A 23,470-nucleotide genomic window follows, 5' to 3' on the forward strand; every position below is an offset into this window, starting at 1 on the left:
AATGTGTATCTACCCATGTACAGGATTACGTAATCAATGATAAATCTTTCCTTTTGTTTCCCAGGCGAAAAATTTATTTCGTGAAGAAAAATGAAAAGACCACCCTCCCCCCTCCCCAAAAGCGTTGTGATTAACCACATAAGTGTGTACAATTCATCTTAATTTACAGGTATCTACATTATCACCATCTGATACACGCTATAGATTGAAGTGATTCTGTGCTACCCTTTACTATATCAGATAGCATCGTTGATAAATAATCTTTCATTCTGGTAAGCCGTTCCAGCATGTCTGACGAGGAGAACGAAATTGTCAATCACGAGGCTATCGAGGAAAATCAGTCGGGATCTGAAGGCGAGAGAGAAGATGTCACAAGAGACTCTGTAACAGACTCTTCTGAGGAGGACGACGATGATGAAAACGAAGAAGAGATCCAAAAAGTCCGTGAGGGCTTCATAGTGGACGACGAGGACGAAGAAGTAGAATCAAAGAAGAAAAGAAGACACAAGAAAAGAAAGAGGGAAAGAGAACGTCAAGAAGAGGATGATGCATTAGATGAAGATGATCTCGAGTTACTTTTGGAAAATTCTGGTGTTAAACCTCGTGGACAAGGGAATAAACTCAAACGGTTGAAAAGAAAGACATCAGACGAAGAAGAGAGTTTACAAGCTGATGCGTCAAAGCAAGGCGAGTTTCTGTCTAGACAATCCTCTGCAGTACCAGATATTTTTGCCGATGATGATGATGATGATGATGATGATGTTGATGACGCCGACGAAGAGTTGGAGGGGAGGTTTGTTGGTAACGATTTGAACGAGAGAGGGACAGTGCCACGTGATCGATCTAACATATTGGACGAGTTTGAAGATTTTATTGAAGAAGACGAATTGTCGGATGAAGATGAAGAGACAAGAAAGCAAAGACAACTCGAAAGGCAAAGGATGAAAAAGAAAGGACCCAAGATCGATACTTCCAAATTGTCAAGTGTGGATCGTAAAAGTCTTCAAGAACTATTTGAGGTGTTTGGTGATGGGCGTGAATATGAATGGGCATTGGAGGCACAAGAGGATGAAGATCTTGGTGCTGCGGGCAATGAGGATCCAACATCTTTAGACGAAGTGTTTGAACACTCTGAGTTGAAAGAACGTATGTTGACAGAGGAGGACAATTTAATTCGTATCATTGACATTCCTGAACGTTACCAAAAATACCGTTCCACGTTGGCTTATATTGACCTAGAGGGCGATGAGTTGGAACTTGAAAAACAATGGGTTGCTGATGTCTTGTTGCAAGAGAGAGCTGCATTCAAAGGCGGCTTTTTGGAGCAACCATTTAAAGAAGCTGTTGGCAAAGTAGTTGAGTTCATTTCCAAAAAATCTTTTGAAGTTCCTTTCATCTGGGCAAATCGAAGAGATGATTTGTTGTCGGATGCCGATGGTGCTAGCGTACATAAGTTGTTGTTTGAAGACGACTTGTGGAGAATTGTTAAGTTGGACATTGAGTACCACTCTCTATATGAAAAGCGGTTGAATATGGAAAACTTGATTCGAGAATTGGGTGTCGATGATGACCTCACCATGGATCTCAAATCTTTAAACACAATGGTGGCAGTTCAAGATACTCAGGATTACATAAACTTTACTTACGCCAAGGAAATTCAAAACTTGGCAAATAAGGGAAAAGATGAAGAGCAAGACACAGAAGGGAAGACTAATAGCAGGGGTAAAAAGCATTCAAAATATGCATTGTATGATAGAATCAAATCGAATATTTTGTATGATGGTGTTGAAGCTTATGGGATCACTGCCAAACAATTTGGGGAAAATGTGCAAGACCAGAGTTCACAAGGCTATAATGTGACTTATAGGATCCACGCTACCGACGATTCACAAGAATCTCCTGATTTTGTGATTAACAAGTTGGTCGATGATGAGGAAGCCTTGTTCCGAGATCAAAAGACAGCAAAAGATGCGATCAGACGAACATTTGCTGAAGAGATTTTCCATAATCCCAAGATCAGGCACGAGGTAAGGTCAACGTTTGCGTCTCTAGCGTCAATCAGTGTGGCTATCACTGAAAAGGGAAGGAATACGATTGACAATTATAGTCCTTATGCGGACATCAAGTACGCCATCAATCGTTTTCCTTCGGAGCTAGTGCGTACCCCGGATGTGTTTTTGAGAATGTTGGAGGCTGAAAAATTGGGATTGGCTGTAATAACTGTGGAGCCCAGACAGTCTCAAGAATGGTTCCAGAGTATATTCAACTGTTTGAAATCAGATGGATCTTCGGAAGTCTCGGAGCAGTGGAATAATGAGAGAGAAATAGTTTTGAAGATGGCGTTTAAGAAGTTGTGTGCTATGGTTGCCTTGAACACTAAGGAGGACTTGAGACGCGAGTGTGAGAGATTGATTGCTCTGGAGGTGCGTGCTAGTTTCACTTCCAAACTTGATCAAGCTCCCTACAAACCATTTGGATATGACAAGGGAACAAGACCAAATGTATTGGCTTTGACGTTTGGTAAAGGTGATTATGACAGTGCTGTGGTCGGTGTCTTTGTCAAGGATACGGGCAAAGTTCAGGATTTCTTCAAATCTGAAACAAATCCTATCAGAGACTTGGAGAGTGAGGAAAAATTCACTGGGCAGTTGAAGGAGTTTATCGATAAGCGTTTAAAGATTGACAAGCCAGATGTTTTAGTAATATCAGGATTCAATGCCAACAGTAAAAGACTATACGATATTTTGAAAAAATTTGTTGAGGAAAATCATATCATGGCCAACATCGATGAGCTTCCAAAGGACACAACACCGGAATTGATTGACGTGATTTGGGGACCAGATGAAACCGCTAGACTTTACCAAAATTCCGAAAGAGCCAAAACTGATTCCCCTGACAAGCCGCAATTGGTTAGGTACGCTATTGGAGTTGCCAAATATATTCAAGACCCACTCTTGGAGTATGTCTCGTTGGGTGATGATATTTTGTCGCTTACTTTCCATGAACATCAGAAACTCATTCCTATTGATTTAGTGAAGGAGGCATTGGAATCTGCATTTGTTGACCTTGTTAATGTCACCGGTGTTGACATCAACGTAGCAGTCCGCGACTCGTACGTTGCGCAGACTTTGCAATATGTTGCAGGGCTTGGTCCACGTAAGGCGTCAGGATTGGTGAGAAACATTGTCAACAATTTAAATTCTACATTGGTTGCAAGAAGTGATTTAATTGAGGAAGGCTTGACAACGGCACAAGTTTTTTACAATTGTGCCTCTTTCTTGTACATCCCGGTTGACAGCCAAATTGACACTCTTTCGGAATCAGTTGAGTTGTTAGATGCTACGAGAATACACCCAGAGGATTACGTTTTGGCCAGGAAAATGGCTGCAGATGCAATTGAAATGGATCCGGACGAGTTCAAGAGTAATGGAGACTCTTCAGTAATTCAGACATTGTATAATGAAGACGTTTTCAAGGTTAACGAATTGAACCTTGTGGAATATGGTAAAGAGTTGTTTAAAGAGCAAGGTGTAAAGAAGTTTTCCAGGTTGTTGACGATCAAGGATGAATTAATTAACAACTATGAGGAGTTGAGAAACTATTTCAAGACGTTGGATAGTGTTGGAGTCTTTACTATGTTGACTGGAGAGACCAAAACTTCGTTTGGTCGTGGGCTGGTGGTTCCAATTACTATTGTCAAGGTTGGTAAAAACTATCGTGACCCAAGTGCCAAAATCAGATGGGCCAAGGGCGTTACCGCATCCATGGTGCAAGCAAACATTGAAGAAGAGCATATCCCAGACAACCTTGACCTTTTTCAGGGACAAGTTGTGCAAGCAGTAGTACTTGACGTCACGTACGAATCATTCACAGCCACGATGAGTTTGTTGAAGGATGACATTAAACGAGCTTCGAAACCAAGATTTCCCAAGGAAGGTGGTAAGTGGAACCTTAGAGCTGAAGAAGAGGATTGGAAGAGGGAAAGAGAGAAAGAAAAAGCACAGCTCGCCAAGACCAGGAACATACAACACCCATTGTATCGAAATTTCAATTATAAACAAGCAGAAGAGTTTTTGGCTCCCCAAAACTTGGGAGACTGTGTTATTCGTCCATCTTCGAAAGGTCCCAATTATCTTACAATCACTTGGAAAGTGGGCAATAACTTGTTTCAACATCTTTCAGTACAAGAGCGCACAAGAGGGAAATTCAAGGAGTATGTTGTTGATGGGAAAACCTACTCTGATTTGGATCAATTGATTTTCCAACACATTCAAGCCATTTCTAGAAAAGTTGATGAAATGGTTCATCATCCCAAATTTAGAGCTGGTACAATGGCTGAAGTCACTGAATGGTTGGAGTCATACACCAAGGCAAATCCAAAGAACTCGGCATACATTTTCTGCTATGATCATAAGAACCCGGGATATTTCTTGCTATTGTTCAAGGTTAATGTTGACACTCCTATCAAGACTTGGCACGTTCGTACTGAAACTGATGGGTACGCATTGAAAAACTTTTTGTACACTTCAATGACCAAATTGTGTAATGGGTTTAAGCAAGTGTTTAAGACGTATTCTACCCCACTGAACCAGCCTGCTCCATCGACTGGCTATGGCTATAATGGATATTAAAAAGAAAGAAGGTTATAGTTTTGTTGTATTTAGGAGAAAATGAAAAAAAAAAAAAAAAAAAAAAATAAATTACATTTCGCTACTTTGGTTTGCACTTATTAGAATTTACGATATCCAACACGTAGTTTTGAACGTAGGCTATCTCCGTCAACATAAGTGCCCATTAGCCAACGATCACCTCCATTTGAATCAGAGAATTCATTTCTCGAGTGTAGGACACGACGATTCTCGAAAAGCACACAGGTTCCTTCGGGCAACTTGACCTCGTAATGATTGGCGGGATCATTGATGAATTTTTCAAACAATTGGAACCCACGAATGAAATCGTCAAACATGTCATATGCTGGATCATCCTTTGTGATTCCAACTTCAAAAGGTCCTTGAAATGGAGGTGAATAGTTTATTGCGTGGATTTTGGGGAAACCGCCCGTGATTTCTGAATCTTCAATGATCAATGGTCTCTTGTAGTAGTAGTACTCGTTGTTGTTATCGTAATGAAATGTGATTGGAATCTTTGTGAGAGCAGCATATGCTTGCGGGTCAACTTTACGTACGTGTTCAGCAGCCAAGAATGAGTCACAAAAGATATTTTCACCACCCTGAGTAGAATTGTCAATTGCATGCAACATCTGTACACCAGGGGGTGATTCGTAATACAACAAGTCCATATGCAAGGGTAAGAATGTGTTTGTGTATGCCAAGTTCTTAGCTTCCGATTTCAAATTCTTGACATCAAACAAGGATCCGTAAAAAGTTTTGCGAATGTATCCGAATTTTTCAGCCAATTTTGCTACTGGCCAGTGTGGTGTATTTGATTCATCCATTTTGTCCAACGTGGGTCGTGGAATGTTGTCAATGAAGCATATTCCATACTTGTTCATGTTGAAAACAGCTTTGAAAAAAGTCTCTTCGTCATTCAAGTAGGCGCCGTAATCATGATGCAACGAATCCAAGTTGGATATGAGCTCCTTGTGGTTCCACAATGTGCGGTCATTGTCAAAAAACAAGTCCCTTCTTGGTCCAGCTGGAGTTGAATACTTCTCCAAGAAAGATGCCGAGTAAGTTGAGTTGAGAAGTTTGCCGTTATTACTCCATTGGATGGTAAGCTTGTTGTCGACAATTTTGGGTTCCTGCGTGATGGAAAGATTATTAGCTGCTTCTGCTGTAGTAAACAATTTTTGGCTTGTTGAAACGTCAATGGACTCGGGTGAAGTACATGAATCACGAAGAAATGTGTTTTTGAAAGTGACCCTCTTTCCATTTAAGCTCACCGACACTTCTTTATTATTGAATCCTGTTAAGGATAATGTGGATTGAAGCCTAACATGCCTCAAATGCGACCTACCAAAACACTTCAACATGGGAATATAGCAGATGAAGTATATGTGTTTCAGAAGATTTCAACTTTGAAAAATCTGATGATTTTTTTTTTTTAATTTTGTTTTGTTTTTCTTTTTTTTTAGCCGAGCTAAATCTGGGGGTGGTGGACTAAGAAGAAATGCCGAGAAGAGAAGAGAGAGTTTAAACAAAACAATGGTTGCAAATTGTAGAATGCACACGACAAAGTGAGTTTATGCAAACCTGATTTAGCAAGGAATGGCATTCTGCATTAAATTACTTCTCCAAGGGATGAAAGTGCAGCATCAGCTATTTAAATACTCTTGAGAATTGAGTTGAAAAATTTGTTTGAGAAGCTAGAGAAAAGTATTCATTCTTGATGTATTGGCTAATGTTGTTTTTGTTTTCGCTCATTCAATCAACCTTTTGTTTCAATACAGAGACACCCTGCTCGATTTTAAAGAGACTCCACCATTCCGAATGTAATAGCTGCTCTCACGCAAGATCAATTCTTGTTTCCAATTGTGGGGGAGCCCCCGAGAATGCTGTGAAGGCAAAACAATACATGACTTGCGTTTGCCGTCTAAACGATGAATTCTTTGAGCAGTTTGCCGATTGTGTCAAAGACTGCCACACCATGAATCATGTGGGATTGCCACACAATGAAGTGGAGTTGCGACGCTTGTATTGTGAGTTTGCAGACACTTTTTCCTCAATATTGAGTGCTGGAACAGAAACAAAGCAAGAAACTTGGCCAACAAATGGCGTGTTTGGTATACTGGTTACAAGAGGACACGGGGAACACCCCGATGGTCATCAGTATACTTCTATTGGCTTTATTGCTACAAATTCGGTAGGATCCACCCTATTTTCAAAGGGTATCATGGAGGAAGCAAGAAAGTCTACAAGAACAGGGACTGACTCAGGGGGCAGAACCGAAAGTGACATCTTGATTCCTAGTTTTTTGTATGCACTTGTGTTTATAGTGGTAAGTTTTGTGATGTGATCAACACAGTGAAAGAGACAGAATAACGCGGAAGGGATGAACCAAATGAGGCTAAACTGTACTGTCCACTCTCGTCAGCTTTGCTTTCGACTTCTTGTTGCTGTTTTTGTATAGTGTCTCCACACTATTAATGTATGTAGGTTTGTATATGTGTAATCGCCTTAATTATGTGTGATACGATACAAGAGCAACATGTAAATGCTATATGCTATCTGCTATATTTTATGTATTTAGTGCGAGTTGGGAATTTTTTTTTTTTTCTTTTTTTTTTTTTTCGCGTCTCTCTCATTCTCTCTCTCAACATTGTTTACAGTACACAGTTAATATTTACCAGGAGCAAAACACAGCTGCCTCAAGAAGGGTAGAATCAATCTCAACACATACGCAACCTCACTCAGACAAGCGAAACGATACAGCCATTGCACCTATCTTTCTATGAACAGTATGGATACTACCAGACTAAGTGATATCAAAGATGATCGGTCCACTGGTGATGTCTTCAAAAAGAAATTCACCTCACTATCGCGACCCAGACAACCATTGAGAGAAACTAATGCCAATCTACCTACACTTCCGTTCAAACGGAGCAGAAAACATTCGCTGTCTTACTCTTCACCCAAGGGCAAAGATGGTGGAAAGCTGTCTCCAAAAAAGGCTGCCATTGCTGGTGCTGCTGCACACATTGTATCACCAACTATGACGAAAACAAAGGAAAATTCTTCATCCAAGATAGGTGAAACATTGACACATCCCACCATTGAAAGGCCAATTGAAGTTGTTGCAAGTCAACATGAGCAAAAGTGTGAAGTCAAAGATGCTATACTGCGAGTGGCAGAAATAAGAAAGCTCACTGACGGGAATGACAGGGAGAAAATGGACGAGGAAAAGAGCACATCTTTGAGAAAGAGGGACAGGGATATTGGAAGGAGTGAAGAGACTGAGCAGACAAGGACAACTGTCATCCGAAGAAAGCTTTCGACAGTAGTCAATGAGCAGCAAGAAGATGCCATCCACAAAGAAGAAGCTCCCACACTCAAGGCATTTCAGAAGGATGATAAACTTGCTGAACCAAAAGAAGATGATTCGCTTCAGATAAATCATACACCTTCAAAAAAGACATCTCTTGAGATTGGGAGAGGAGGTAATGACGGAAAAGTGCTGGCTATCGAAAGTGTAAGGGTAAATCAGAAACAACATACTGAAAAGCCGACATTCGAAAAGCCCCGCACTTTGATTGATGTGGCAAATGCCGGCAAGATTGCTCCAGCTCCACTCCAAGAATTGGATTCCAACAAGGTCGACCGCAAGCTGCTTGAGAGGCCCGAGAAACGCAAGCTTACACAGCAAGTAGCCCAGAACCAAAAAGGCACATCAAGACTATCAGGTGAAGAGTTGTATCAATGGCAACAATCATGGAAAAAAATTATGAAAGAATCAGTGGTTTTCTTTGAAGGAGCACACGATTTCCAACTGTCGGAGTACAAAAGAGCTGTCAAGTATCTCAAGTACGTTGGTTCCGAAATTGCACCATTTTATCGCACAAATGTCACTATTATCATATCGAAACGAACTTACGATGACAAATTAGAGTATCCGTCTAATGACATATTCTCAAATGTTCCAAAGTTCAAAACAAAAGTATGGAGCTACGAAAAGCTTTTTCGGTTTATGAAAAACTTGGGATTGAGTACCGTTTCCGATGAACTGCTTGTGACTGGTGCGAACGCAAGTGCAGCCACTGCTCCTTCCAACAACTTGTACAATTTGCTCAAGGAAGAAAAGTTGTACGGGGTGGCCGACAGAGATCCTAATGCACGACGCGACGATTTCCATTACTTTGGCAAGAACTACTTGTACGTCTATGATTTGAGCCAGACTGTACGACCTATTGCTATACGTGAATGGAATAATGACTATCCAGTATTGCATTTGACTTTGGATGGCAAGTGTCCATTCATCGACGACCCATCTGATCAAAATCTGGAGAGAAAGAGATTGAAAAGAATGAGAAAGTTTGAGGCTACAAAATCACATCGTCAAGCTTTAAGAACTGCCACGGAAAGAGTCATCAGTGGAGTGTCCCTTTCGATGGGTGGGTTCAATGGAACTAGTACTAGTACCGACAAGATTGACGAATCCTCAAATGAAGTTGAATTTCGGCAACCATTGACGCGAAACTCGTCTTGCATTCAATCCAAAGCGGTGGACGCAATGGCTTCCGGGTTTAATGGTGCATCTAATGCTGTTCAATTTTCTATGGATTCCAACTTGAACAGTGCTGCCACTGCTGCTGGAAATGGATTGGGACCTTACTTGTCCCAAGTGCAATCTAAAAATCTAAACAACCTTAAACGGCGAATTTTTTTAAAGAGAAAGACGTCGGGAAGGAGAGATAAAGAGTCAACTCCTGGTTATTGTGAAAATTGTCGGTGTAAATATGACAACTTTGAAGACCACATTTACAGCAACAGACATCGTAACTTTGCATGCGATGACCGCAACTTTACAGATATTGATGAGTTGATTGCTACTTTGAAGGAAAGCAACTCGATGGGTAACATCACTTCCAATGGTGATTACATATAAGCATACACCTATTTAATTCATTTTTTGCATAGATATTACGAGTGTCGCGTAGAGATGTTGCACAAAAATGTGGATCTTTTTTTTTTTTTTGTTTTTTTTTTTTTTTTTTGTTTTTGAAAATTTTCAATCTTCACAATCTCTTTATCACCAGGTCCATCTTAACCATGTTCCACTACTTACTATATAGACAACTTGGAAACAAGCGACTACTACTAACGCGATCATATGCTGACATAATCAATGAAATTCGTAAAAAGTCAAAAGAGTCTGCACCCAGAATAAATCGATTTGCTCAGCAGTATTCAAAGCCAGACCAAAAACCTCAAGGTGCTCGGACTAGGCACCAACAGGGCCACAAGCGAAATGGAGCTCAGCCTGGTGTCCACAATGGACCAAAGAGGAGCCCACATAGGGTGCATCATGCCACCACCCATGGCAAATCAGCTGCACCACGTGCTACAGCAGGAAGACACGTTTCAAAGTCTAATGGGGTAAGGGATTTTGATAAACAATTTGTCTCTGCACCTCCACAACTTTCAAAGGAGGAGATGGAAAGGCAGAAGATGCTAAAGTATGAAGAGCTTCGTAAGGAATTAGCCAAAGAGGAACAACACGATAAACATCAACGCAGTGACCCGAGACACATTCAACAATTGAAAAAGCGCAAAGTGAGAAAAGTCAAGGAGCAGAGGAGGCCGTTGGTGAAAATTCAACTACCACCATTTATCAGTGTATCCAACTTGGCAACAATCATGCAAGTGCCCTTGAATGACGTTTTCAAGAAATTGGAGGGCCTAGGGTTTGAAGATATTCGCCATTCCTACATTTTAGATAAGGAGAATGCAGCAATGGTTGCCGATGAATATGATATAGAAGTTGAGACGGTTGCAGAGTCTGACAACGACTTATTTCCTGAACCAATAAAAGAGGAGCTCCTCAAGGAAAGACCCCCAGTGGTTACAATCATGGGCCATGTCGATCATGGGAAAACCACCATTCTCGACTACTTGAGAAAATCGTCCATCGTGTCAGGTGAGTTTGGAGGGATCACGCAACACATTGGTGCATTTTCGGTACTTACACCAAAATCACGCAAAAAGATTACCTTTTTGGACACACCAGGACATGCCGCATTTTTGAAAATGAGAGAGAGGGGGGCAATTATTACTGATATTGTGATTCTTGTAGTTGCAGCCGATGATTCAGTGATGCCACAAACTATTGAAGCTATCAAACATGCCAAGAAGGCTGGTGTGCCGATGATTGTTGCATTGAACAAATGTGACAAGCCAGGAGTCAACGTTGATAAAGTGCTTGGTGACTTGGCGGCACACGATATCGATATTGAGGATTATGGTGGAGAAACACAAACAGTGCAAGTTTCCGGTAAAACTGGATTAAACATGGATAAGTTGGAGGAAGCGATTATTACTTTGAGCGAGTTGAATGATTTCAAAGCAGAAGAAAAAGGTGTTGCCGCAGAAGGGTGGATAATTGAATCCGAACTTGTAAAAGGTATGGGAAACGTTGCAACTGTATTGGTACGTCGCGGGTCATTAAAGAATGGTGATGTGATTGTTGCTGGTGAAACGTTTTGCAAAATTAGAGGAATGAAGGATGAAAAGGGGAAAGTTGTGAAGGTAGCCGGCCCTTCTACACCTGTGCAAATATGGGGATGGAAGGAACTACCAGATAGTGGCGATCACATAATACAAGCAAAACTGGAGCAGGTTGCCAAGAAAGTGATTGACCACCGTGTCGCCAGAGCACAGCAAATTCAAGCTTCAAGAGATATTGAAGATATCAATGCCAAACGAGCTGAGGAGATTAAAGAAGCTGAACGATTAGAGAAGATTGCCGAGTTGAAGAAGGCTGGGTTAGATTCTAGTGAGTTGGAGAATGAGGCACAGGATACAAAAGTGACCAAATGTAACTACATAATCAAGTCGGATGTGTTTGGATCTGCAGAAGCTATCAAGGAGAGTATTCACGAGTTGGGTAACGAGGAAGTACAATCATGTGTTATTTCCCATTCTGCCGGTGCTCCATCGGATAGCGATCTTGATATGGCAAAAACTTTTGATGCCACCATCTTTTGTTTCAACATTAAACCTCCAAAGCCAATTTTACAAAGAGCTGAAAAGGAGAAAGTGAAAATTGTTGAACACAATATCATTTACAGATTGATTGAGCAAGTCACTGACGAACTTAGCTCACATTTGAAACCAAGGATAGAGACAAAGATTCTTGGTGAAGTTGACATTAAAGATATATTCACCATCACTCAAGGAAAATCAAAGATTAAAGTTGCGGGATGTAAGGTGGCTTCGGGTGTTATTAAACGATCATCCGACGTCAAAGTCATGAGAGGCGATACAGAAGTTTTCAAAGGCACATTGTCCTCGTTGAAGCATGTTAAAGACGATATAAGTGAAGCCCGTAAGGGAAATGAATGTGGGTTAGGATTTCATAACTGGACTGGGTTTGAAGCTGGAGATAAAATATTGGTGTATGAGGAGATTGAACATAAAAGGTATTTGTAAATAGTTGAGTGCTTATAATTAATAGAGCATACACAGCAAATTCTGGGTTTTCCAGACTCGAAATGACTGGAAGACACAGAGAGTAGGGCGTGGAATTGCTAGTTTTCTAATAAGGTGCAGACCTACGCCTTGGCCAAGAGAATAAAATCACAACTACACACAACAACAAGCGCATTTGCATTTGCATTTGCATTTGCGTTTGCATTTGCGTTCGCGTTCGCGCGGAATCTATTACATTTTTTTGACCACATCAAAAAAAAAAAAAAAAAGTTCCTCCCACCCTACTTTTTCTTCTTTGCATCCGTCATATAATGAGTAGCCAAAACCAGCCAGAAAAGGATTTGAATCACAAAGATTCTCATTTCCCGGAGGAGAAACAAACTGGTAATTTATCCCATACCGGAAAAGAAGCATATACAGACACGGATGCACAAGGAGCTGTTGGAGCGGAACCAGAACCCCAAACAGGGGAAGCTTCAGAGAAGTCGAAGTATCTGAAGTGTTACTTTTATTTGGCATACGCGGCAATTTTTACAATAGTAATCTTCAAAACAATTGGAGCTCATTCAGCCAGAAATATGCTTGCCACATTCGTTCTATACTTCGGTGCCTTGGGTGGTTGCGCTACATTGGCTGTCGCTCTCGGCGCTGACAAAAGCATTGGAAAGCGTAAATTTAGCAAAAGAGTTGGTTACGTGATGCAAGCACTATTTCATATTCTGCTCCTTCATTGGACTTTACTGGAAAAGCGTCGCTTGTCGACAACACTGGCTGGCTCAGATTCAGATACTGTAGTGAAAGTATTATGGTCTATGCCGCTAGACGCACCATCAGGTAGTAAACCCACCTGTGTCGACTCTACATTCACGGTAGCTGCGTCAGAATTGAATCATTAGAGAAGTTTGGAGATAATTGCTACAAAGAAGAGATCAAGGTGGTAACGTTGCCGGCGGAAGTAGCCACTACGGTAAATTAAGCAGTATGAACAAATAGTGAGGCAAGATACAAATTTGTAGGCGGATTGTTTCTGTTGCTTGCTTTTATTTTGCGTTACTTTCGGGATTTGGTGCAGCATTGTTGGTTTTCGGTGGGAGTCTTAGTGGAGACTTATTGGCGGCGGCAATTGTTTTCCCCACTTGTGTTGTCTACTTTTGTCCTCTTGTCAATCACTTTGGTATGCCAAAGCAAGGTTTCGAAGTAGTCTAATCAAAGCTTATTGGGTTTAGATTTATACAAAGCTGTAGCTTAAGTTTAACACACGATGTTTTACAATCGCGTCTGCGTATAAGCAAGTGTAACATCAATAATACAAGTGCCGAATGATACGCATGCGATGGGTACAACATCCCCTACACGAAGGCCAAAAAATCCATCTACCGTCACCATGATTGCAACTAAATCGAGGAAGAATCTTGTTATGCTCGATATGAGGATAACAAAAAAAGAAAAATAAGAGCAACAAAAACCCAACTCCACTTTTGCACCCATGAGGTGTTAGGGAAATTACAATCAAATCTCCAACGGAACAAAACAGGTTTATAAATAGAGCTGCAGTGTTTGCAGAGACAACAGAGAAAGAGCCCTCACTTTTGTCACTCAAGCACTATTACGAAATGGAGAGTCAATCCCCGGTCTTTGACAGCACCTGCTGTAACCTGTTCGACGAGCCCATTCAACTTAAGGATATCCCAGCTACTAATGAAAACGCCGCACCTAGCACAGCAGAAGCTACTGATTTGGAACGTCAAAAACAGCCTAAGGTGAAGTCAGCACCCATAGTATTGAGCATTAAACCTTCGGAGAACCGCAAACTGAAACTTTTCTTTTGTGGATTGTCTGCGCTTTTATTAGCGATCATTATGCCATTCATGCTTGCGTTTGGGACTGTGGGAATTAAGATTATCGGTGCATTTGGTATAAGTCTTTGCTTTTTCTTTTTGACGGTTACTCTTGCTATTGTATTTGATGCTATTGAGATACTTGGAACTATGGTTTTCAACTGGTGTATGCTTGGGGGATTTTTGACAACGCTTTTGTGTCTGAGTGTATTTGCCGTTCTCATATGGAAAGAAGCACTTTAAAAAGTCATAGCACATAAATGCATTTGAAGTGCCATACCACTCTCTAACATCGTAAAGTGGGTTTATCCCGTCTTCACAGAATCTAGACTCTTACATATGAATAGACATAAATGAAGAAAGCTACAACAGATTTATTCTGCAACTATTGATTAGAATGGATGCAAATTTCATGTTTTCGTTTGTGATGCAGTTTCCTCTAGAATTGTGGCAAATTTCTAATTTAAAATTTGTAGAGAGCTATTCACGTGTACATTGCATCAAGAAGTATACTCCATACACTTTGTTGTTTAGGGGACAGGCTAGCCATTGACTTGTGGAAGAATGTTTCGTTGATGTGTTTGCAAGTTCTCGCGGTAGCTTTATCGCCGAAAAAAAACTGCATCTCGATGAGGTTGGAAAATAGCAAAGACCAATTTCAACATCAGCAATGTCATCATCACAGGAAGAGTATTCATCAGATGAAGAAAGCATTTATGACTCCAACGAGTCGCATAAATCAAAAGTGCTTCTAGGTTTTGCTGATGGGCCGATTACAGAAGATGACCAGCCAATATTGGAGGATACCTTTATTGGAGGGCAACCAATATGGCTCCATCCAGAATCTAAACCAAAAGAAGACTACCTCATTTGCGATCGTTGTGGAAAGAAATTGGCTTTACTTTTGCAAGCGTTCTCTCCACTTGATGGCGCTTTGTATGATCGTGTGTTGTACATATTCGGTTGTAAAAATGGTCAATGTGCAAAGCAAAAGGGAAGCGTCAAGGCAATTAGAGGTATCAACAAGAGCGATGAGGTTGCAAAGAGAATCAAAGAGGAACTAGATGGAATCAAAGTAAAGGAAATGGAAGATAAATTAAAGCTGGAACAACTGAAGAAATTAAACGATGAGTTGACGAAAAACTTATTCAACAAGGACACATCTGGTAACAATCCATTTGGTGGGTCGAACCCATTTGCAAAGAATGATAATCCATTCAGTAGTGGTCTGTCCAATCCCTTTGCCAATGCGAAAGAAGCAAAGACAACCAATGCTTCTACAAAGACTCCTCAACTGTATGCTGAAGTAGCGAAAACTGCACCAAAACTGCCCAAAAGAGAACTGCAGAAGTTACAAGGCGATCTACCTCAATACAATGGTAGTTTTGTATACGTTGATCTGGAAAAATTCCGCAACGATAAAGATGAAGACGCTCAATTGGCAAAGTATAAGCACTTGATTGAAGAAAATGATGCACCTGAAGAAGGCGCGTCAAGTAAAAGACGCGGGTCATCCTCTTCGGCGGTTTTGGATCCACAGACAACCAAAATCTCCAATATGCTTGATGACAAGTATTTTGAAAACTTTTCATCCACGGTCAAACACAACCCTGGTCAAGTATTGCGCTACGATTTGAATGGTAAGCCATTACTTTACAATGGGAAAGATGATGTTGCCAAGGCATTCTTGACTTCAAGCGGACAGCCAAATATTCCACGTCCTGGATATAACCCCAGTAGTGAGCGCAGATTCGAATTGCAGTTGATGCCAAAAGCAATTATGGATCTTGAAGGATTGGACAGAGAAAATGTTGATATCAAGGACATATTGAATGGAATGTCATGGGGTACAATTATCGTCTGCACCGATGTCGAGGATTATATACGAGAGGAGGATCTTGATGAAAACAAGGTTGGGTATGTTCAAGAATGGTGTGGTGTGCAATGGGAAGAAAGTGCATAGCCACATTGGGAAAGTAGTCGTGTGTAAGTGTATAACAATTTTGCAAATTAGATTGCACAGCACTGACCAATATCTCTGATTGTAGTAAGAGTGAAATCAGCGGATTTAAGCTGCGATGAGCCACTGCATATCTTGTCAAAGGCAATCTGAACGTGGATTTAATTGCGTCTACCAACTCAACGACAGGACATCTTCTATGACATAATGGTGCATTTTGCGCGCCTCCTTTCCTTTTGAGGTACAAAACCGGAAATTATGTTGGAGGGTTTTGCTATTAGCAAGGCGCCATTTATTGGACCGGAGTAATGTGCTGAACAGCCTGTGCTGGAATATTCACCAGGTTTGCTTGTAATCAGAGGTGTAGTCCGAGTTGAATTTGCCACGCCAACGATCTGAAACAGGCTATCTTACGAAGCTTTGAACTGTCCCCATTGTCAATGGAAGTGAAGGCTTAGTGCGACTTTTGCAACCGTGTCGCACTACCCCCCTCCACGTCATAGATCTCAAAGAGAATAAGTGGAGGAACAACTTATTCCCCTTTGCGCAAACCTTTTGTAGTGCAACTCACAAACGGAGGTCTCTTTGTGGCTGTATCGGCAAGTGAAAAAGTTTTACAATAGAATTTCTTGAGAATCCAGAACCAGTGAAGGGATACATATCGTGTTGGGAATGGATGGAATAGTAGTTCTTCGAGTCACGACATGAAGATTCTACTCTTGCGAAACTGTTTCCAGAGAAGCCTAACTCGTGGATGGTGACAACTAACCGAAATTTGGCTCCGTCAAATCTACATTTCCATGATGATGTCATCGATTTTACACATTGCGCCAAATAACACAACTCCTTTCGAATAACATGACACAAAACCCATACACGGTAAAAATCGAAAAAAAAAAAATAAAATAAAATAAAAAAGAAAAAAGAAAAAAGCCTTGAGACCTCAAGAAGTTGGTACCTTGCTACCAATCACATTACCAAAGTTAGTACAACAAAACCTCAACAATCCACAAACTATATACATTAACAATAAACAAAGGAGGAGAGATCACAAGAAAGCAAATCATTCGACATATTCACAAAAAACTTCAAAACGAATAAAAAGGGAGACAAAGTATCCTCAAAAACAAGCTAAAAATTCAGCCCACTACCTTTTTCCTACAGATCTTTACATTCGCTTCAGAACACCCTACCAGTACATTACATTACAACCCTCACACCCACTAAACCATGTCTAACGACTACTCATCGTCCAGTGATGATGAAAACTTCAACCCAAACCCTCAACACCAATTTCACGTTCAAATTCCACTGCAACAGCTCAACTTGAATGAAGTTCGTAAACAGAACCAAAAGAAGGACAATTCAAAGTTTACCAAACAGACATCATCAAACTTCAACAAAGTTGCCAGCAAATTCAACAACAAAAAGAAAAGTAATGCTGGAAAATTCCCAGATTCGTATACGCCTCGTGACCCAAGAGCTTCTTTGAATGCATCAAGACTGTCGCATGGCTCATTTGAGGATACACGCGGAGATGGATACGGAGATAGTGACTCGGATTCCGACGATGATGAATTTGACCCAGGTGGATCTCGATCTCAATCTCAATCTCGATCTGGCGATCAAAATTTGCCTCATTTCAAATTCGATGCTAATGAAATCAGAAAAAGTCAAGGTCCAGTCGAAAGCGACGACGACGATTCTGATGGTGCTAGTTACCAAGATCAAACGCATACTGACTTTACGCATATCCAACAAGCGCCACATGAGCAGTTTTATCAAACGGACTCCTCGGACGATGAAGGTGATGCAAGAGCAGGTTACAAAGGACGTCCTGAATCCATTCATCAGGATCCACTCGACAAAACAAAATCCGGATCGTCAAGAAAATCATCTGATGAAAACTATGCTGCAAACACAGCGTCGTCATCGTCCGCTTCATTGAAACAGAATCGCAAACCATCGATGCATTCAATGCATTCACACGAAACTAACCACAGCGCATCCAAAAGAAGTACGAACAGTGCACCCAAGGAATCAAGTGGTAATGGTGCTGGTGGCCTCCGTGGAATCCTTCGTAAAATGTCATTAGCCGATCGTATCCCATCGCAAGACCACGACATTAGTCACAGCGACGCATTTTTGGGTAAAGTTTTAAGTGGAGGAAACCAAGGTTTGAGCGGGGGCGGATTAGCACCTGGAGCCACTCGTTACTCAAGAGATAGAAATGATGATGAGGAAAAACGTGTTGGATTTGCTGATCATGACGATCGGGGTGGTGAAAATCATCCAATTGAATTACAACCTCTTTCTAAATATGATGATTTGAGTGATGAAGTTAAGGCATTGGTTGATCAGCACATCCCTGAATCTGTGTTGCATTCAAACAACACTAGTGCAAATACAAGCGCCAATGTAACTCCTACTCGCAGCACTGAGGATTTGTTGAATGAAAAAGTCAGTGACGAGAACAAGGAGTCCAAGAAGCGTACTAGTGACGATGAACGTAAAGACAACCCACTTTACGCTCCAAATCCTGATATTTTCCTTCGTGGCCATAACGATTCAGAACCCGATAAATTGGCTGGAATCGATGGCAATTACATTGAGCCACCAAAGCATGTGCAAGCCGGTGTATTGTCCTCCTTGTTGCGGTTATACCAACAACCATTGGAGAATAAATCAGCCAGTTCATTGAGACAAGTAGACACAAATGATTCAGCAATTGATAGCTTTGATGAACACAGAAGACCTACCCTGCATTTAGACTTGACGAGATTTGGAACAGAAGTTGGTGCTGGAGTCAAGTACGGAATGAAGTCTGCGCAATATGGAGCTAGTAAAGGGTACAAAAACATCAAAGCCTCAGGAAAAGCTATTGGTAAAGCTGCAAACAAGGTGAGACACTATGATGGAAAAGGAAGAGGTGCAGGCGCTTATGATAAACCATTGCCGGATGGAAGCGATGATGATTCAAACAATGACAATGACCGCTCCGGTGAAGGTGGCGAAGGCAAAGAAAAGTACGATAACACCGGCTTACCCTCGTTCCAGAATGCCAAGCCCAAGATGCCGAAAAAGAGACCAACCGATCCAGCAAACACATTAAAGAAATTGAAGCGTAACAAAAAGGCAGAGAGGTTGCGTATCACAGTTCACATTGCTGACGTGTTGCAACGTCAGCGTTTTATCATCAACATGTGTCGTGCAATGATGTTGTACGGAGCTCCAACACATAGATTAGAGGAGTATATGGTTATGACGTCGAGGGTGTTGGAAATTGACGGACAATTCATCTATTTCCCCGGTTGTATGTTGGTGTCATTTGGTGATGCAGCAACCAGGACGTCGGAAGTTCATTTAGTCCGTTGTGCACAGGGGATAAACTTGGGTAAGTTGGTGGATACACACCAGCTCTATAAAGGAGTTACTCACGATTTGATTGGTGTTGAAGAAGCAACTAAGAAATTGGATGATTTGTTGAAACAAAAGAACAAGTTTTCTCCATGGTGGTGTATGCTTTTCTATGCACTCGGATCATTGGCAGTAACTCCATACGCATTCGATGGAGGCTGGGCTGATTTGCCGATATCCTTTGGAATTGGATTATGTGTTGGGTTTTTGCAATACTACGTCGCAACATTGTCCAACTTGTATGCCAATGTGTTTGAAGTGTCCTCAGCTATTGTTGTGTCATTTATCGCCAGAGGTATTGGATCTATACGTGGAGGCGACTTGTTTTGCTTTAGTGCCATTGCGCAAGGATCATTAGCAATCATCTTGCCCGGATACATCATCTTGACAGGATCGTTGGAATTGCAGTCGAGAAATATCGTTGCAGGTTCCGTGAGAATGTTTTACGCAATTATATACTCATTGTTTCTTGGGTTCGGAATCACATTGGGGTCGGCATTATTTGGATGGGTATACCATGACGCAACATCCGAAAGTAGTTGCCCCGCAGGTCACACAATCGATGACAAGTGGAGAATCTTGTTTGTGCCGCTTTTCGCATCGTGTCTTGCATTGGTGAATCAAGCCAAATGGCGTCAATTGCCAATCATGGTTATAATTGCGTGTATTGGCTACATTGCGACATACTTTGCCGGCAAACATTTCTCCAGCGTGACTGAATTCACAGCATGCATTGGTGCGTTCATAGTTGGAATATGTGGTAACTTGTACTCGCGTATATTCAAGGGTGTTGCAGTGGCTGCATTGTTGCCGGCAATTTTTGTCCAAGTGCCCTCTGGTATCGCATCCAAGAGTTCATTGATTTCTGGGGTGCAAACTGCCGATGAGATCACCAATAGAAATGGAACTGAGACGATGACCACCGACTATGCTAGCTCGTTGAGTTTTGGTGCCACAATGACTGAGGTTTCTATTGGTATTAGTGTTGGATTGTTTGCGGCTGCGTTGGTTGTGTATCCATTTGGTAAGAAGGGAACGGGATTGTTTACCTTGTAGGAGAATACGAGTGTTTGGATATGGTTTGGATAGTTTTATTTATAAAGGATAGAGAGGGTTTATATAGATCTTGGATTAGAATAATGAACAGTGATTTCAATAGAGTATTGGTAGAGAGAGAAATATTGACGAGAATAGAAAAACTTGAACTACTGAAAAACCTCACGACAGTTGCACAGCATACTTCTCCACTCAGAACAACCTTCATCACTTGCACCTCGCCACACTATAGCACACTATGTTACAACAAAATCAAATATCCAACTTGCTTAAATCAGCACTACAGTCGCCTACCTCGTCAACCACTCCCAACTTCCACCCTATATCAATCTCACTATTGTCCAACCACGGTAACCCACTAATTTCACTCACCACTAAACAGTTTCCTAAGCAACAAGAACAAGTACAGGCAAAGCAAGTAGTAAGTGACCGCCAATGGCAACCACAGCCTCCACTGCAGCTTCATTCCTCGCACAGTTCCAACGCCGGCACACCAACAACAACGACATCAGCAGCGGCGGCATTAGGAGGTGGTGGAGCACCAGGAGACGAGCACGGACAGGGTCACAGCACCAAAAAAGGAGCACCAGCATCACTAAGCACTGACTCGCAAAGTGGTGGAGTATCTACAATTGCATTGGACCAATTGAAGATCTATTCGTTGGTTGCTTACAACTCCTGCTTTCAATCACCAGCCGCCACGACCGACGCAGGTGGATTATCTAGTGATGTCAACAACTGGTCGATTGTGGACTTTGGCAATGTGAGATGCATCATATCGAAAATTGACCTCTCCAACCAATTTGAGTCGAATAATCATAATGGTGGATCACAACATCGAAACGACAACGGACAAGATATTAAACGCGGTGATAACCAGATATCAGCTACTGACTACAATGACGCTGACAATGACGATGATGAAGTTGAAAGCTATCAGGAACATTCATTTAGGGGATATTTTGTCGTTTTATTCTATCAAGCAAAGCAGTCGTCAGTGAAACAGAGTACCGATTCGAGTAGCGAGGTTGAAGCGGAGGCTGATGCTGTCGCCAAGATCAAAATTGATGCCGTTACGAATGCGTTGAGAGAGGGGTTGACAGGGTATCGCGAGCCACAGCTTACGTACTGAGACTACATAAGTAAAAATAGATATGTAATACATATGTGTGGTGAACTGCAGGGTTAAAGCTTGCTTTAATGGACTGTATGAAAACATAGCCTACGTTTCAAGGAATCAATTGGAGTCAAGTGCTCCCTCTAGTTATTATACAGAAAAGAGCTATCTAGAAAAGGCTCTACGTTGATATCAACACTATCGTAAATATAGATATGTATAGTAATTGGGTATTAAAATTTATGCTACTAAGTATTAAGTGGAGATAGGGGAAAAAAGGTTTGGGTGGAAGAAAAAAACAAAAAAAGAAAAATGAAGAATGGGGAAAAGGGGACACATTGAGTCATCAAGATTGTGGGTGTAAAAGTAAATCGTGGTGGTGGTGATGATGGTGGTGGTGATGGTTGACATGCAATCACTCCAAGACTTGTCATTTTCTTTCACTTTGCAATCATCTCCTCATCTTCCTCCTCCTCTTCCTCCTCTTCATCATCCTCCGCATAATCACCTTCATTTTCATCCATAACACTCTCCTCATCAAAACTCTCCTCTTCTTCGCTCTCATACCAAAAATCCTCATCTATAGGATCGTCAATCAACTCCCGATTCTTTTGAGCTTGATCATTGCTATAGGCCAGAGTAGAGTCATCCGGCATGACAAAATCCTCAGGAATATCCTTTTTGGAACGTTCAACCTCCTTCAACACCTTCTTCTTATACTCGGGGAAATTTTTCCTAAACTCAACCGAAGCATCAATGTTTGCTGGCGAGTTACCATTAGGATCATCCAAGAGAGAAATGATTGAAATCAAAACACTTTCAACGGTTTGCGCAGGTGACCAAGTCTCGCTCTCTGGTTCATCGCTAGTGGGGTCACCACCCTGATGCAAGATACTTATGCATAACCGACCATCACGATAAATGTTTGGGTGGTAAATGGCAGGGGTGAAACGGAATGATGGTGGGCTAAAGGGGAAATCTTGGGGGAATCTCATTTGCCCCTTGAAATATCCTCCGTGGTATAATGAGTCTGGGTTGAGCACCATGACTCCAATGTTCCATAAAAATATATTGTCATCGTCTAATTCAATGTGGAATGATGGGATTCTCTTTTTGGGGTCAGTCAAGTCTTTGAATTGTCGTTGCAAGATAGCAGCAGCAGATTTGGAACTCATATTTTCGCTGGTTGTAGTTGTAGTTGTTGTGTGTGTGTGTGTGTGTGTGTGTATGCGTATGCGTATGTGTTGGTGGATGTGTTGTAAAAAAAAGTAAAAGTTGAAATGGTGTGTGTTATTAGTCAACCAAGTGAGATACGGATAAATTTGCGTGGTGTAGTTAAGACAAGTACTCAAGTTGTGAGTGGACTTTTTTTACGAAGATGGGGGGTGATGCAGTGATGAGGGTTGGTTTGATAGTAGTTATTCGTGGATGTATGTTGTGTTGTACCTCTGTGGTTAAACTTGTTATTTGTAAGACGTGTGATAATGTGTGTCGTTCTTGTGATTGTGGTGGTGGGTTTAAAAAATTGTTGTTTCTGTTTCTGTTTCTGTTTCTGTTTCTGTTTCTGCTGTAGTGTGTAGTGTGTACAGTGTGTGATATGAATTTCTTTTTTTTTGTAATTTCTTTTTTTTTTTATTTCTACGATATTTGCTACGCTACCATCACCCCTGATCACATGACCATAAGATAGCTTATACTTTTGTATGATATGTTGTATAGATGTGTGTGTACCCTGTGTCGTAAAGAGCATTTGCGACAATCACTCCACGACGTTGCTGCAAGAGATACCAGAGTATGGGTGGGTCTAGACCATCCCTTTGAGGACAACAGCATCCCATAATTGAACAAGAGAAATTGGTCAACACTGTACCATAGAAGAAGATAAAGGAGCACGATGCTTGAGCAAATCCAGAGGCCTTTCAGTCAATTACCACCTCTTGAGTATTAGCCATCTCCTTAATTGCGTCTTTTACAAATC

The 23,470-nt window shown here is 41.3% G+C and overlaps 11 protein-coding genes across 11 annotated transcripts; 9 read left to right on the forward strand and 2 right to left on the reverse strand. All coding sequences in view use genetic code 12, as the record gives it.

The window, feature by feature from the left end:
- Nucleotides 1-287: 287 nt before the first annotated feature.
- SPT6 (chromatin-remodeling histone chaperone) lies at nucleotides 288-4,631 on the forward strand (the record flags this gene model as incomplete). Its single annotated transcript, XM_051755384.1, has 1 exon — nucleotides 288-4,631. One exon carries the CDS (start codon nucleotides 288-290, stop codon nucleotides 4,629-4,631), a length of 4,344 nt encoding a protein of 1,447 aa, XP_051610644.1.
- A 98-nt stretch (nucleotides 4,632-4,729) lies between these two features.
- Nucleotides 4,730-5,992, reverse strand: KGF57_000871 (uncharacterized protein; the record flags this gene model as incomplete). The annotated part of the gene is made up of 1 exon (XM_051755385.1): nucleotides 4,730-5,992. The coding sequence occupies one exon, from the start codon at nucleotides 5,990-5,992 to the stop codon at nucleotides 4,730-4,732; it is 1,263 nt and encodes a 420-aa protein (XP_051610645.1).
- Nucleotides 5,993-6,534: 542 nt separating this feature from the next.
- Nucleotides 6,535-6,975, forward strand: KGF57_000872 (uncharacterized protein; the record flags this gene model as incomplete). Its single annotated transcript, XM_051755386.1, has 1 exon — nucleotides 6,535-6,975. One exon carries the CDS (start codon nucleotides 6,535-6,537, stop codon nucleotides 6,973-6,975), a length of 441 nt encoding a protein of 146 aa, XP_051610646.1.
- Nucleotides 6,976-7,410: 435 nt separating this feature from the next.
- Nucleotides 7,411-9,561, forward strand: DBF4 (protein serine/threonine kinase activating protein; the record flags this gene model as incomplete). Its single annotated transcript, XM_051755387.1, has 1 exon — nucleotides 7,411-9,561. The coding sequence occupies one exon, from the start codon at nucleotides 7,411-7,413 to the stop codon at nucleotides 9,559-9,561; it is 2,151 nt and encodes a 716-aa protein (XP_051610647.1).
- A 164-nt stretch (nucleotides 9,562-9,725) lies between these two features.
- IFM1 (translation initiation factor 2) lies at nucleotides 9,726-12,104 on the forward strand (the record flags this gene model as incomplete). Its single annotated transcript, XM_051755388.1, has 1 exon — nucleotides 9,726-12,104. The coding sequence occupies one exon, from the start codon at nucleotides 9,726-9,728 to the stop codon at nucleotides 12,102-12,104; it is 2,379 nt and encodes a 792-aa protein (XP_051610648.1).
- A 311-nt stretch (nucleotides 12,105-12,415) lies between these two features.
- Nucleotides 12,416-13,000, forward strand: KGF57_000875 (uncharacterized protein; the record flags this gene model as incomplete). Its single annotated transcript, XM_051755389.1, has 1 exon — nucleotides 12,416-13,000. One exon carries the CDS (start codon nucleotides 12,416-12,418, stop codon nucleotides 12,998-13,000), a length of 585 nt encoding a protein of 194 aa, XP_051610649.1.
- Nucleotides 13,001-13,717: 717 nt separating this feature from the next.
- Nucleotides 13,718-14,185, forward strand: KGF57_000876 (uncharacterized protein; the record flags this gene model as incomplete). The annotated part of the gene is made up of 1 exon (XM_051755390.1): nucleotides 13,718-14,185. The coding sequence occupies one exon, from the start codon at nucleotides 13,718-13,720 to the stop codon at nucleotides 14,183-14,185; it is 468 nt and encodes a 155-aa protein (XP_051610650.1).
- Nucleotides 14,186-14,612: 427 nt separating this feature from the next.
- KGF57_000877 (uncharacterized protein) lies at nucleotides 14,613-15,905 on the forward strand (the record flags this gene model as incomplete). Its single annotated transcript, XM_051755391.1, has 1 exon — nucleotides 14,613-15,905. The coding sequence occupies one exon, from the start codon at nucleotides 14,613-14,615 to the stop codon at nucleotides 15,903-15,905; it is 1,293 nt and encodes a 430-aa protein (XP_051610651.1).
- A 1,227-nt stretch (nucleotides 15,906-17,132) lies between these two features.
- On the forward strand, nucleotides 17,133-20,375 carry KGF57_000878 (pheromone-regulated protein; the record flags this gene model as incomplete). Its single annotated transcript, XM_051755392.1, has 1 exon — nucleotides 17,133-20,375. One exon carries the CDS (start codon nucleotides 17,133-17,135, stop codon nucleotides 20,373-20,375), a length of 3,243 nt encoding a protein of 1,080 aa, XP_051610652.1.
- Nucleotides 20,376-20,613: 238 nt separating this feature from the next.
- Nucleotides 20,614-21,507, forward strand: KGF57_000879 (uncharacterized protein; the record flags this gene model as incomplete). Its single annotated transcript, XM_051755393.1, has 1 exon — nucleotides 20,614-21,507. The coding sequence occupies one exon, from the start codon at nucleotides 20,614-20,616 to the stop codon at nucleotides 21,505-21,507; it is 894 nt and encodes a 297-aa protein (XP_051610653.1).
- A 425-nt stretch (nucleotides 21,508-21,932) lies between these two features.
- CDC34 (SCF E2 ubiquitin-protein ligase catalytic subunit) lies at nucleotides 21,933-22,667 on the reverse strand (the record flags this gene model as incomplete). The annotated part of the gene is made up of 1 exon (XM_051755395.1): nucleotides 21,933-22,667. The coding sequence occupies one exon, from the start codon at nucleotides 22,665-22,667 to the stop codon at nucleotides 21,933-21,935; it is 735 nt and encodes a 244-aa protein (XP_051610654.1).
- Nucleotides 22,668-23,470: the final 803 nt, after the last annotated feature.

Source organism: Candida theae, assembly GCF_024610275.1.
Source record: "Candida theae strain CBS 12239 chromosome Unknown scaffold12, whole genome shotgun sequence".
Taxonomy (NCBI): domain Eukaryota; kingdom Fungi; phylum Ascomycota; class Pichiomycetes; order Serinales; family Debaryomycetaceae; genus Lodderomyces; species Lodderomyces theae.